This window comes from Aspergillus aculeatinus (assembly GCF_003184765.1).
Source record: "Aspergillus aculeatinus CBS 121060 unplaced genomic scaffold BO66scaffold_10, whole genome shotgun sequence".
Lineage (NCBI taxonomy): Eukaryota > Fungi > Ascomycota > Eurotiomycetes > Eurotiales > Aspergillaceae > Aspergillus > Aspergillus aculeatinus.
In genome coordinates, this window is record NW_020291479.1 from 503205 (window position 1) to 517903 (window position 14699).

The 14699-nt window shown below is 48.4% G+C and overlaps 2 protein-coding genes across 2 annotated transcripts; one reads left to right on the plus strand and one right to left on the minus strand.

Moving 5' to 3' along the window:
- Nucleotides 1-6373: 6373 nt before the first annotated feature.
- tom40 (TOM complex pore protein TOM40) lies at nucleotides 6374-7873 on the minus strand. Its single transcript, XM_025642490.1, has 3 exons — nucleotides 7428-7873; nucleotides 6701-7348; nucleotides 6374-6633 (listed from the first exon to the last, which is right to left on the minus strand). The coding sequence occupies exons 1-3, from the start codon at nucleotides 7737-7739 to the stop codon at nucleotides 6526-6528; spliced, it is 1068 nt and encodes a 355-aa protein (XP_025506578.1). The 5' UTR covers nucleotides 7740-7873; the 3' UTR covers nucleotides 6374-6525.
- Nucleotides 7874-8915: 1042 nt separating this feature from the next.
- On the plus strand, nucleotides 8916-14617 carry BO66DRAFT_409372 (Elongator subunit ELP2; the record flags this gene model as incomplete). The annotated part of the gene is made up of 14 exons (XM_025649175.1): nucleotides 8916-8929; nucleotides 9100-9288; nucleotides 9436-9533; nucleotides 9589-9758; nucleotides 9821-9901; nucleotides 9949-10056; nucleotides 10108-10227; nucleotides 10283-10657; nucleotides 10716-10892; nucleotides 10958-11179; nucleotide 11910; nucleotides 11941-12043; nucleotides 12137-12269; nucleotides 12326-14617. The coding sequence occupies 14 exons, from the start codon at nucleotides 8916-8918 to the stop codon at nucleotides 14615-14617; spliced, it is 4083 nt and encodes a 1360-aa protein (XP_025506579.1).
- Nucleotides 14618-14699: the final 82 nt, after the last annotated feature.

A 14699-nucleotide genomic window follows, 5' to 3' on the forward strand; every position in this document is an offset into this window, starting at 1 on the left:
GGGGGAGAGAGAGAAAGAGAGAGATAGTCTTAGTAGGAAAGGGGAGAAGCAGCTGGAAAGAATCCAGAACAGCTGATTCGAGGAAAATGGTTGGGAGAGAGAGAACAGTAACTGTGACCGAACGAATTCAAGGAAGGGCGGGTAAGGTAAAGGGTTAAAGAGAAGCACAGGTTCTCGTAGGGGAGGGATGGTCGGAGGAGAGGGAAAAGCGAGAGAGAGAGAGGGAAGAGGAGAAGAGAGCGAGAGCAGGTGACGTTGGTCGAGCGACGAAGCCCGAACACGCGAGGGCTGCAGGAACGCGGTAATAAAGCACCGGGAGGGAGAGGGAGAATAGTAAAGTAAGGAATACACGAGCACACGAGACAACTCTCTCTCTCTCTCTCTCTCTCTTCTCTTCTATTTTTCTCGGATAATGTAGTGGATTCCAAGTACGTACAGCCACGAACTAAGAAGCAATAGCAATTCACTCAAACACAGTGGTCAAGAAGGAAGGCAGCAAAGGGGAAACATTATAAGGAAAGACAGACCCACGATTGACTCCCAAAGGAGACAGAAGTGAGTAGCCCAGCTCTTAACTACTAAGTTCTTTAGCTACAGCTTGCCCCGATATCTGGAATGTCAAGCCCAGAAGAGCAGCGACCAGGCTTAGCCTGGAGGGTACTTTACTTCTCTAGCTTGGGATGGATAAATTGGGAGGGGAGGGGTGGGCGGGCAGCGGGACCTCCCCGGGGAGAGGAGGAGGAGGAGGACGAAGGGAGGGATTCTTGTAATTGTCACCAATTGTAACAGCAGTACTCCGTAATATTACCGATAAACGCCTGTCGAGCATGCAGCAGCAGCTGTGGCAGTGCGAATGGTGTGGTATGTGTATACACTATATAACTTACCTTAGTATCTTGAAGGTAAAAGTAAGAAGAGCACCTAGGATTTGCTCTTCATCAAGTTCCGGCATAATGATCCCCGACAGGACTAGCTCATAGGCAATCTGAATATACTATTAATATTAAACCTATACACTATATAGTTCCCTTGAGGTCTATTTACGACTAGGATAATACACTGTCCAGGGACTGATCAATACATACCTCTAGAGATTATGTCTTCAATCTCAAGTATTGTGTATGTATTTATATATGCACAGTAAAAGTACTGTACAGTATAAATACAGTATAAGTACAGCATGTATGGGTGGGGGGGGGGTGCTGTTATAGTACATAAGTTACATACCTTACCCGAAGAATTCTGATCCAAACAATCCCATGTTAGATGAGATTGGCACATTCCAAGTAGATACTGCATTTCTAAACTCATTAGAAGTGATTCTGAATAAGTTGTATGTATTGAATCGAATCGCCTATAACGTTCTTTCCCTTACTGCAGCTGGACGCAAGGTAACATACACTAAGTTCATACTTAGTATAACCCAGGTGACTATTGGAGAGAACGCCGCCTGAGCCCCATTGTTATGACCAGGCTTCACACCCAAGTGCTAGAATTTATGCATTGTTTTCCCAAAGAGCTGGTCAATATCACCTGAAAAGGTCGCTACAGATGGGTGAGGGTAGAGCGAAGCTTGTATCCCGCTTGGATACGTCCAGTCTTCCCCTCAATATACCTACCAAGCAACGAGGGTTATGATGACTACTCGCAGGTAACTTAGACTTGACTGGCGGACCTGGCGAGGAACCGCGAGGATTGGGCGAGAACAGCCACTGCTCCATGGGCAGATGACCTTGGGCCTTAAGTGTTTGGGTATAAGATCACATAAGGCGGAAATGATCTTGATGGATTTCGGGTCCACCATGTTTGAACCTTCTAGAGAGATCTTATAATGCAGGAATAATGGATCCTGAGCCAAAACATACTGTAGCGTCACTCCTGGCAACGGTAACGGCCTCAATGAGAAGAGCTATGACGCATAAATACTACGAGTAAGTACCAGGAAATTTAGGTAGTTGGTTTAGCACGCTTCATCTCTATCTTCAAAAATTAAGATGTTATCTGTCCCTGCAGTAGGTAAGAAAGAGAAGAGAAGAAAAACATGAAGGGAGGAGAGTGGGGGAAGGGAAGGGAAGGGGGGTGCGCAGAAGCGGTGGGGCTAAGGAGAGATTTCGAGGGGGGGGGGAGAATCAGGTGACCGGGCGCTCAGCACTAGGAGCACATGACATAGACTACCTCATGTTAGTTAGTAGTTGTATACGAAGTACCTAGTGCTCACTACAGGTAATTAAATCAGGTAGTATAAGTTAGTAAACTAGAAACTGGTGGTAGTTAGGTACGGAGTAATCTGGGTAGATGTCTAGCTGAGTCCGGACCATCGATGTCATGACCCAAGGAATCTTTTTGTACATACTATGTAAGTACTTTGTACTCAGCAAGTAACCATGGGGTGTAGTGAACTCATGAAGTCCCAGTAACAGGTTGAGCAGACTACTACTACCTTAGTAGGCTTGGTCTACACTGTCTTTTACCATCGCCTGCTATTATTGGTTTGCTCCATGTCAAGTGACCATCCGTGATTTTCACCCTAGTACTTTGTTGATTGGTGGTTCCAGCGGACTCAGCCTCTTCAATCTCAGTTCATGGGGAGAGGTAAATTTCAGGGTACAGGTACGAAGTAATAGCTTACTGTAAGCTGTAATAAATGTATGTATTAATGCAGGCCACATGAGTACTAGGTGTGTAAGTATACAATACTGTACATTAACTATGTACTATATGCATGGGATTTAATCGTACGTGCTTTGCCCCTTCCCCAAATCCCCTTTACCCCCACCGGGCTTTCCCCGCCACAATTCCACAGGCCACAGCACCCTTTCCATGCTCGAGTGCAATCTAGATTATGGCGCTGCCCTATTGTTATCCACAACCTATGCCACCTTCTCCGTCTCTGTCTAGTGGTATAATGATAACATATATACAGCTTGTAATCCAGAGATGTGGATTCTATAGACTGACTCGCCTCTTTTGCCCAAAGCACGTTGCTATTTGGAGCATGGCCGACTTGAATCCTTTCGCCACAAGAACCGAAGGGGAATTGATCTTAGGAGGATATGGAGCTTATGGCTGCTGTCTCAATTGTGGCAGAGACTAAGAATGCTAGGGATGGTTGTGAGAGTTGGTAGTCATACATTAGTATCGATTTAAGCTAACTCCAGAGTGTTTAATATGATGCCTTGACTTTCCTTAAGAAAGACAGGTAGTTTATATCAGTGATCCCTTGGCCCTCGCTGATATTGACGTTCGCAAATACTCTTCGGCGCGCCAAAACCAGCAGTCCGTAGCCTACTCATCATCCTATTCGTTTGCAATGCAGTGGGACATATACATAGTACGATGGAATTGTGGGTTTCTGACCAGTGAGCATGTTTCAGACAGCTAGCTAATTTCGGCATTCTGTAGGCATCATGCGAGACAATGTTACTCAGGACTGATAGGATAACTTTTGAATAGATGACTTGGGTAGGCGGATTCTATGAACAGGTTGTGACTAGTAGTACTTGGTAGTAGCTAGTCGGAATAACAAGCAAATCCATTCCAGCCTGCACTTGCATGGCTGCTCAAATCAAGTATACTCTCAACTACAATACTGTACATGAATTAGAAGATTGCCGATGACACTAGCGATTATTAATCGTTTGAGAACTTGCCAACATGGGAGCAGCTATGTACGCAGCTGGTGTCTCAAGTTATATCACAGACAACAGGCTCTTTTCATTGAGTCAGGAAAATACCTGGAATTGTTCCCTCGAACCCAGGCTTCATGATGGTACTGTGCAGTAGCATTACTGAAGTATTATTTGGCTATCCTCTGAAGACATACAGCTCCATCGGAAGATTTTCTGATGAAAAGATGGAGTACTAGCAATCATGGCACAGTTCTTTGTGGACAGTGGATACTATGTTTCTACTACATAGGGCTAACTGTCCAGCCTATCTTCTCGGAGCATAACCACGTGTACAGTAGGGCATTTTGTCAAGACTTAACCACCAAGCGCAGACTGAGACTAGAACCAAAGCTTTGCCTTTACCTCCACTGATACAGGGTTCATTCTCATTTGTGTGAATTGAAGTTACGGAATTTGTCTTTCTCCTTTCACCTATTTGATCAGCCCAAAGGATCTCGACTTGAAGATGTTTTCCCAACTCTGCCCGCTGCTAGAGGCAGTAGCTCACCTGGCAGGCAATGCTCTCCCAGACCAATCCTGGGTGATTTCGAGATATCGGGCGAGCGTCTAGACGCAATACGTACAGTGATCACTGACCAGGGCTGGGGGGGAGGGGTTGTTGCACCTTCAGGTGACTTCTGCTGATTATCATTGCAGTAGACCCAAATTGCGCCAGTGCTGTCTACGGCCGATCATAGGCAATTGCTTACTGACTACTGTGCATTATCAAGTTAGCCCACAGCATAATGTACTATAATAGTCCAACACAGTAATTCTTGAGCTTAGGATTTACCATGTCAAGATCCTGAATCTTGTGGGAATGGGTCCGGAAAGTTTTCTTGAGATTCTCTCATTCACAAGGGTAGGAGAGAAGCGAGTAAATGGCACACACATACCTAACTTACTGAGTACTGGGTATAAAGAAGCTGTAAGATGATGTCACAGTGGGGAAAAGAGGGGAGGCGCCGTTTTACAAGTGATAAATCACTCGAGTATCACTTTTTGCAACCATTTTTTTTTTTACCAAATCCAATCTTCTTTCCCGCCCCTCGGTTTAAACGTGGGACCAGGATTCCGCCACACTCAATCTCATGGTAATTAGCTTGGATGTAGCTTTAGATGTCATTGTGGAGCGAGTGTCAATTCTCAGATTCCAAGCAGGACATGATATTGTCGCATGGAGTCTACAGTACAGCACAAACCGTGACTTGTAGAGTGATAATCGGGTACGTTGTTTGAAATCAAGAGCCCTACACTGGATGATGGGATACGGGCTAATCTTACCCTACCATGGAAGGGCATAGTCCAAGTGGATGTACTATTAGGTGTTACCGTGTTAGATTGAAGCAGTGATCCGCCCCCCCCCCCCCCCAAGGGGAGTGAATAACTTCGATACCTTTCCCCGAATTTTCCTTCCAGGCTAGACTAGATGACTCTCAATTGAACTTCGGGTCCATGCACCTGGTCATAACAACATGTCACGATTACTTCTCTTCCCAAACAATAAGTGATGTGTGAAAGTTGACACTTTGAAACTTTCTCCAGGGAGGCTTATTATGCCCCATCACACAAGTCCTTTTTTCTTCGGCGAGCCGAACTATTGGGGGTGGGGATTATTGGAACTAGTCTACGTAGTAGTAAGTTGGTTTCCTTAGCCTACTTAGTATGGTTGAGTACAAAATACTAACGTATGACTTTGTGTGATCAGATTTTGAGACCGATTACAGAGTACTCGTACTTCTGGCTGGGAATGACTCGGTGGCGCCGCAGAAGAAGTCATGAACCTCGTTGGACTGAGTTGAGGCCTGTACCAAGTACTTTACCTTACGGTAGTTGGAACTCATGGGTTAACTACTAGGTACCTTGGTTCAAGCTAAAACAATCCCAGCAAAGGCCCTATCAAGTGCTGCTAAACAGAGGTCCTCCACTAGAATAATACGTATCCGGTTTAAATATTACGAAAACTGTACTGTACGTAAATCTCAGCGCTGCTTTCTTCAAAAATCTATTCTGAGCTGATACAGATTGCTGATATCCTTCACAATCATCATATGTACGCAGGACTCCAGTGCTTCAGCTCCGAATGTACAGAATTACTTTTATGTCTTATTCTCCCATCCTCGTTACAACCAATATCAGGGAGTTGACCTTAACCTCACTTGCATGCCAGCCAGAGTAATGGAGTGATACGTACAGGCCATCCCATCCATGTTATAAATTTCTCATTATGCAATATCGATTAGGTGCTGTCGATTGATGTCTTTGAATGAACTTCTCTGAGGAGATCTTCTGCGGTATATATATTCCCTTGCCCACCCTATCCTTCTCACCACACGAAATCCACACGAAGGGGACAGTGAAGAATTGGCATGACTGCACTTGTTCCTGTGCTGCCGTCAAGGCCAAAGGATCTGGGTTAAGCAAGCGTCCGCATTCATTTTACATTGTCCCATCTATGATGCGTCAGGTAACAGCAACCATTCCAACAGGTGATGCTTCCATGGACACCGAGCAGGTCTGTTCGTCTGCCGAGATAGCCACCGAGAAAAGGTAAGAAAACAGAAAGATAAGAAAAACCATGGGACCGAAATCATGAACAGAATAGATATCAGCGGCGGCTGAATCAAGAAAGCATCTATACAAAATTGGTCCCGTACGTCAAAGCGACTGCAGTAAACCGCGTTCAAGGGGATTAACCGTAGATAACACACCACCTTCCGAACATACATATGGAGAGAGAAGAGCTACTAAAACAGAGACTGAAGAATATATGAGCCAGGGGCAGGCCGAATGCGAGAGCTCCTAGCTCCCACGCCCGAGTGGGAGTCATTAGCCCCAGCTACGTTTTAGGGCGTGCTTAGAAAGGAGGAGGGATCATGCCCTGGGCCTCAACTTTCTCTTGCTGCTCCATCAATTCCTCGCCAGCGATCTCGAGGGAAACAGCAAGACCGAGCTTGGCCGTTTGCTAACAGAGAGACAAGTATTAGTGTGACAATTTCAACGAAAGCTGTATTTTGTTAAGTGCGACTCACCTTGGCCTGATCAATTTCGCCGGCGAAAGTAAGAGCAATAGGCATGGCTATCCGCTTCTCGAGAAGGCAGCTGACCTTTCCGGCACTGTCGACCTGAGCACGGAACGTAGAAGCGCGGAAGTCATACTTAGCACCGATGGCAGTAGTGCCATCACGGCTAGGACCACCCATCAGCGCAGCAGCCGCATTAGGAGCAAACTGCAGGTTCATATCGACACCAGCCTCAACCCGCTCAGAAAGCTTCTTCCAGTAAGAGGCAGTCAGGACACCCTGAGCCTGAAGTTGTGCGCTAGCAATCCAGTCGTTGGCCTTGTAACGGGCACTATACGACAGGGCACTTTCCGGACGAGTGTTCATACCCTGGCGCTGCCAGATTGCTTCAAAACCAAGTGCTAGACTGGGCGTAACGGATTGGAGATAGCTGCCAACGAAGATTCCAGTGAGGCCCCCATCCAAGAGAGATGGGTTGAAAGCCTTGAGAGAAGCGGAGAAATCATCACCGGTGTAGTCCTGGTCGACCTGAATGAGGGCCTGACTGGAACCAGCCATAATCTGAGTGTTGGTCTTGGTGACCAACTTGGGGGTCCAGCGGTAGTTGGCGACAGCAGCGAGTCCACCATCGCTTCCGATGTTACCTTGCATAAAGACCTGTATGAATCAGCAACGAGGACCGTTAGCATACTTCATGAAGTGTAGCGAGGGTATCTTAAATCAGAGAAAGGTTTACCTTCGGACTTCCATACATAGCGGAGAAGTTGTACGGAGGCAGGTTCCCGGACGAGCCCATCGAGAACGCATGCGATACACGGAACAAGGGAGACATCCCGAAGACCTTAGTCAAATCGGCTCGAAGACCCGTGAACATGAAGTTTGACAGCAGAACATCCTTTTGCACCTCCCGGGCGATGTTTTCCACAGTTCCGGGGTTGGATAGACCGAGGGCAGCCCTGCGCTCGGAGAACGAGGAGTATGCATCCTTGAGGGCTGCGGCAACGGAATTGTCCGTCAAAAAAGATGGAGGAGCCAAATAATCGGACATTGTGAAGTATTGCGGAGGAAAAACAAGGTCGGTATACTCGAGTGGAAGAAAGCGGACGTTGGAACGTGACGCGGCCGTCCTTGTGATGGAAAGATGGGGAAGGACAAGGCTAGGAAAGATGAGTTCTTGACACCAGCCCTAAAAAGAAGACCGAAGGAATCCAAGAGCAACCGCGGCAGTTGCAAAGTCAGGTATCGAGGAAAGTACCTGACCTGCTCGGGGAGGTAGGGGGAAGGGGGTAGGAAGAAGAAGAAGAGGAGGAGGGAATGTCAAACACCGAGGTAGAATTGGTGGTGAGGTTTCAGTTGATGGACGATTGAAGCCCAGAGCTTTCGGGACTGAAAAAAGTCGCTCACCTTCGCTTTTCCGCCCGGGCTACGGCTTAGGTATCTGCGGTCCGCCGGAGCCAGACTTACTCTAGTGAGAACCAGCCTCGGATGCTCGGACTTTCAGTTCCGCCGGAATGACCTAATCAACCTAGTTACTCATGCACCTAACTACCTACGTAGTAACTTAGTTACGTACTCCGAGTAGTACGGCCCGGGTAAGCCTGAGTGCCATCGTTAGCCAACCGACCAACCGACCAACCTCGAACTGGACGGAACCTTGTTAACTTAGTACCTACTAGGTACTTACTGCATTATTGAGTTGACTAACTAGTTAAGGCAGCTGAATTAGTCATCATTTACACATGCATCTCGACATTCTATCTTATCCAGTTCTTGTACAGTATAGTACAGAAGTACCGTTTTACCTTCTATATTGTCTTCAAACTATCATTCACAGCCTTCATCAGCCTGAATCTCCCCTATCCTGTCACGATAATTATGTCCCAATGATAGAATTGCTTCATTGGGTGTGGTTTTTCTGACTATGAGTATCTGGTAATCATCGTATACTTACTCGAGGCATGTACAGCTGAGTACTGTACCTAGGTACTAGAGACACAGTCCGCTGCCTGGTTGGGCCGAGCTCGTGCTGCTCCATCTCCTTCTCTAATCTCGAATGCCGACTGCTGAAACCTACCTGCCTGCCTTCCTTTGACTCCAGCTTTCACCCTCCATAACCTTTCCTTATTTATCCCGCCAGGTCTTCTTCAACATCGACATAGAAATTGTTCGTTGTCGTGCTGTTCATTATCAGTGTCAAAAAAACTCATACTTCTCCCTTAACACCATGGACACATTACTGTAAGCCCCCTTCTCCCCGCCATCTCGTGCCATTCTCCGATCCATTATGAGGCTGGCTCCTGCGCACTCGCCTGTGCCTACCCATACCGCTTACACCTTATGCGACGTGGATAGTCCCACAGCAAGCAAAATTGGTTGTCGATGCTACCTGGTTCTCTAACATGGATTAGAACTGCTGACATTATCGCCAATTCCCCGCGTTTCCGACGGAAGTCTTCTACCTTCGTCGATGCGATCCATGACTTACCCGAGAAGGCCGATCTGGCTCCGGCCCAGCTCTACAGTACCGAGTCAGGACGGCTTTTCCACTCCGGCCGAATCGTCATCATCACCGTGGGGTTACCGGCGAGGGGTAAAACGTTCGTCATACCTAAGCCACTCGTATGTTTCCTTTGGCTCGCTGACGCTTGATCAGACATATGTCTGTAGCTCTAGCGCGATATCTACGATGGTAGGTCGATTCTTCCACGGGAGATTCGCTGAGACTAGCGCTTAAGATATATCAGGTTAGGCGTGAAAACCAGAATATTTCATCTAGGAGATTATAGACGTGCAACCATTCCCTTTGGCCAGGATATTCCAGATGACTACTTCTTCGTGAACGGTAAGCACCAAGTTGCAGTTCTTGCATCTTTCCTCAGAGTACTCATTCCGCACAGCATCCGCTTCATCGGTCCTCTTAAGACAAAAGATTGTGAAACGGTGTCGGGAAGATATTTATCAGTTTCTGAACCATGAAAATGGACAGATAGCCATTTACGACGCCGTCAATCCATTGGCATCCGGTCGGCGATCACTCGCAAAAGAATTCGCTAAGCATGACATTGAGGTGAGTTGTCTGGGATGTGTGCTTTGGGTCTCTTCGATTATTTTGACCCCTTCCCCCGTTAGACACTATTCATCGAGTCGTGGTGTGACGACGAGCGCATAATCGAAGAAAACGTCCGAAGGGTCAAAATATCCTCACCCGATGTAAGTACTTCCCGAACTTTTTGCACGAGATCCTAATTCTTGTATAGTATGTGGGCTGGAGCTCGGAAGATGCTGTGAAACATTACCTGACTCGGATAGCCGCTCGTATTCCTCAATTTCAGTCAATGGAGGAGACGGATCTGAACTATATCAAGGTACTCTCAGTAGCCCTTCTGAGGCCATCTGCTCTCGCTAATCACAAATAGATGATGAATGCTGGGGAAAGGTTAATTGTGAACAATCGAAGCTTCGGCTATCTTTCCAACAGAATAGTGTTCTATCTCCTCAATCTTCACATCAAATCCAGACACACGTACTTTGCACGAGTAAGTCTGGAGGATTGTATCTGTTTTATATATTTCAAAGGCTGAAAATCACCAGGCTGGCGTATCACTGGAAGCGGATTCTTACAAAGCAGATGCCTCGCTGTCTGAGCAGGGCGAAGACTACGCGAAGAAGATGACGGAGTCCTTGCTGAGGCATAGGGAGTCTGAAAGGCAAGCAATGATCGACGAGGGAGAACCGAGTTACGAGTTAAAACCACTTACTGTCTGGACCTCCACACGAAGAAGGACGGTTGAGACGGCTAAGTATCTCCATGAAAAAGGATACAAAGTGCGACAGAGATCTCAGATGAGCCAATTAAACCCGGGAGTTTGCGAGAAGATGTCAGAGGCGAAGATCCGTCAGGAGTATCCGGAAGAGGTTGCAAAACACGAACTTGACCCCTACCATCATCGGTATCCGCGGGCGGAGGTGAATCGCCCTGCTATCTCCTCAAAAGTATTATCATAGTAGCTGACAGCAATGACAGTCATACCATGACCTTGCAGTTCGACTCGAACCTATCATTCTAGAGCTCGAGCGTGAACAAAACGATTTGCTGATTATTGCACATGAAAGCGTGCTGAGAGTCTTATACGGGTACCTGATGGCCTGCAATGCTGCGGATATCCCATTCTTGGATTTCCCTCGCGATGAGATTATTGAAGTAAGCCCAATCAAAAGCCCTTGAGGTTCATTTGAGATGTATGTCCATCTGACCGGTCCTTCTAGATCATACCCGAAAGCTATCAAAACGAAGCACGCAGGATCCATATCTCTGGCCTTCCCAGAGAAATCGTCCCCGGTTCTCCTCAGGACATCAAGATCCCTGTGCCCCCCAGCGGAGTAACAACCCCTTTGGCTGCTGATCTTGGCAGCCCGCGCGAGGGTCTCTCGACTCCACAGAGCGGTCTCCGAACCCCGCGCGAACCGGAAAGAATCTCACAGCAGCATGTTGAAGACGTTGTCTAGTATATACATTGGTTATCATGCACATGGTACCATGGGCGTTGTTGGTGTCGGGCAGATCCTCATATATCAAAGTGTTAGCGAAAGGACTCGGCACTAGCCGCCGTGGAGCGTAGAAACAAAGACGATATTATCGCCTGATTGAAGCTCATAAGTTTCCTCCCCTTCGAGCTCCCAGTCGGCATCGTTGATCAAGACTAGGATTCCGGGGCGCCTAGTAGAAATATACATATATACGGTCAGTCAGCCTTGCTCTCATGCCGGTCCTCGGACAGACGTACACATTATCTTCCAGTATGAACAAATCTTTTCGTTGATCTTTCATGAGGTTTTCGACCAAGTATGCAAGAAGGTAGGACACATTTGGTCGGTTGCCATCGCTGAGCCGAGAAGGAAGGGTGATGCTGTGCTTGCGCTCGTTGGCGAACAAGATTTCTAGGCCCCCGCTATAAAGCAAAGCGAAGCAGTCAGTGAATCATGCTCGGGTCAGCTCTGCAATTATGTAGAGAAAAGGGGGAAACTCAACGTGAACTCAACCGTGAGCGAAAGGGATGTGGAGTCTGAAGAGTTTGCTTCCATGATTGGAAGGAAAGGATAGATCGGTAGATTTGATGGATAGATAGGATACTCGGAGTGAGTTTGACCGTGATCTTGAAAGATTTCACTGAGTAAGAGGCAAGAAGACGAAAAGGACGCTGCTGGTGTCCAGTGGTAGGGTACGACGGTACTCCGTACTCCGTACTTAGTTGTTAGTCTTATCGATAAGCTTCCCCCCTCCCTCTCCAGCACAAAAAGTCAGTCGATTTGCGACAGACCGCCTGCCTGCCTGCCCCCCCGCTTCTCTTACCTGTTCGTCCGTGCATCTGAGATTGATTCAGTTCTGACACCAAGCGGTTGTTCATTACCTCCCTTTCCAGACCTGTTGGGCTCCGATTTCACCAGCTCAATGGTCTCTGTCACCACTGAGTACATTAGCGTTGGGGGCAATAGGCATCCCGCCGCCGCCGATTGGGACGTCCGGACTGGCGTGCTTGCCTTCGGTGCCGATAACAATGTAGCACTGTGGAACCCCAATGTGAGGGCTCATTTATCAATAGCTTTCCTTTCGTTCATTGCCTGACCCAAATACAGGATAGTACGCAGCGCGGAGTCTATTCACTCCTTGTCGGCCACACCGACAAGGTCAGCGCCGTTCGATTCTACACCTGCCCTACTACAGACGCTAAATACCTTTTGACCGGGTCAGTCGACCATACAATCCGCCTATGGCGAGCGCACTCAGCCGACTCGCGTCAATTCGTGCACGTGAATACCCTGGAAGGCCATACTGGTTCAATCAATACCATCGCCGTGGCTGACGGGCACGACATCGTGGCAACGGGAGCCGCTGATGGAACCGTCAAAGTATGGAAGATTCATGCTCAAGGCGAAGCGAAGGGCGAGCTGCTCAAGTCAATATCCATGAAGCCACGGTTCTTTCCACTGGCCTTGGCATTGAGCCCTCTTCAATCGGAGTCGGATACCAGACCCGTCGCCTTAGCGGTTGCAGGCACCACCAATGCCGTGCAAATTTACGTGGCGGAGAATACCCTTACAGCTCTTGAATTCAAGCTCTCGGCTGTGCTGTCTGGACATGAGGCTTGGGTACGGTCCTTGAATTTCACGTTAGATAAGCAGAGCGCAGCCGGTGACATTCTGCTGGCCTCGGCGAGTCAAGACAAATATGTCCGACTTTGGAGACTGCAGCGTGGGGAGGCTACTTCTACTGCTCCGGCCGATTACGGTGACCCCATGATAGGTGGCGTTGAGACAACTCTTTCGAACAAAGCCCACCAATTCGAGGTAACCGGGCTGAAATTCTCTGTCACCTTTGAAGCGCTACTTTTCGGAAATGAGGACTGGATCTACACCGCCAACTGGAATCCCTATCCAGAGCGCCAGCAGCTCCTCACTTCCTCGGCTGATAATACATTAACCATTTGGGAGCAAGATCCTGCTTCCGGGGTGTGGCTCTCCGCCGAGAGGATGGGAGAGATTAGCGTCCAGAAAGGCTCAACAACCGCTACTGGCAGTACGGGTGGGTTTTGGATTGGCCTCTGGTCTCCGGATGGCACACAGGTTGTCAGCCTCGGTCGTACCGGTAGTTGGCGAGCATGGAAATATGATGCAGCATCTGACTTGTGGGTGCAATCTCTTGGGATTTCTGGACATGTACGGTCGGTCAATGGCGTGCAATGGGAGCCTTCTGGCGGATACCTCCTGTCGACTAGCGCCGACCAAACCACGCGCCTTCATGCCAAATGGGAGCGCGAAGGACTTCAGTCTTGGCATGAGTTCTCCCGTCCTCAAATACATGGGTACGACCTGAACTGTATCGATACTCTAGGACCGGCTAGATTTGTGTCTGGCGCAGACGAGAAGCTTTTGCGGGTTTTCAATGAGCCTCGACCAATTGCGCAACTACTGGAGAGGCTCTCCGGTTTCAAGCAATCCGAGGAGGTTCAACTGCCTGACGCAGCCGAGATCCCTGTGCTGGGTTTGTCAAACCAAGCTCCGGCTGACGATGCCCCCGGAGGAGAGGAGGAAACAGATAACGCATATATGGAAAAGACACAGGCTATCTCAACGGCACTTCTAGAGTCGAATCAACCACCATTTGAGGATCAACTGGCTCGTCACACCCTATGGCCCGAGCATGAGAAGTTATATGGCCACGGCTATGAAATCTCTGCCGTAGCCGTTAGCCACGACCGCACGCTTATCGCCACAGCCTGCAAAGCGAGCTCGATTGACCATGCGGTGGTTCGTTTATATGACACTTCCGACTGGCATGAGATCCGGCCCTCCCTTGCCACTCATACATTGACCATCACAAGTCTCTGTTTCTCTAGTGATGACCAGCATCTTCTCAGCGTTGGTCGTGACAGACAATGGGCTGTGTACAAGCGCAGCGAGCAAGACCTCTCAACCTTCTCAATACTGACGAACAATCCCAAGGGTCATTCGCGTATGATTCTCGACGCCGCATGGGCTCCGATATCACAGACTCCTATCTTCGCGACTGCTGGCCGCGACAAGTCAGTGAAGGTCTGGCAAATGCATGACGGTGCATGCGAATGCAAGGCGACAATCCCCTTGAATACCCCCGTAACTGCCATCTCATTCCTTTCGAGTATACAGAAGAATTCGTTCATTCTCGCCGCGGGCGAAGAGAGCGGGGAGCTGTCTATCCACCGTATTGCCATCGGCAGTCTGCAAATTAGCCACCTGGCAAGCGTTGACAAGCTCAAATCGCCGTCCAAGGCCATTACCCAACTTTCCTGGCGGCCGGGCCAGAAGGAAGCGGCGCCACATTTCGTGCTTGCCGTGGCCAGTGAAGATACCTCGCTGCGCATATATGATTTCTCGGATTTGGTTTCATGAACGGAAGATTGGTATATCCAGGTACACGTAGTATATCCGCAGTAGGGGACAATGATGAAAGCCAACAAAGAAAAAATGAAGT

Bases quoted from the DNA above. Each gene is read 5' to 3' on its own strand.
- tom40 (XM_025642490.1), bottom strand. From the start codon at position 7,739: ATGTCCGATTATTTGGCTCCTCCATCTTTTTTGACGGACAATTCCGTT. The intron at 7,349-7,427 runs GTAAACCTTTCT...TGATTCATACAG, and splicing joins CTATGTATGGAAGTCCGAAG to GTCTTTATGCAAGGTAACAT. The intron at 6,634-6,700 runs GTGAGTCGCACT...TCTCTCTGTTAG, and splicing joins GCGAAATTGATCAGGCCAAG to CAAACGGCCAAGCTCGGTCT.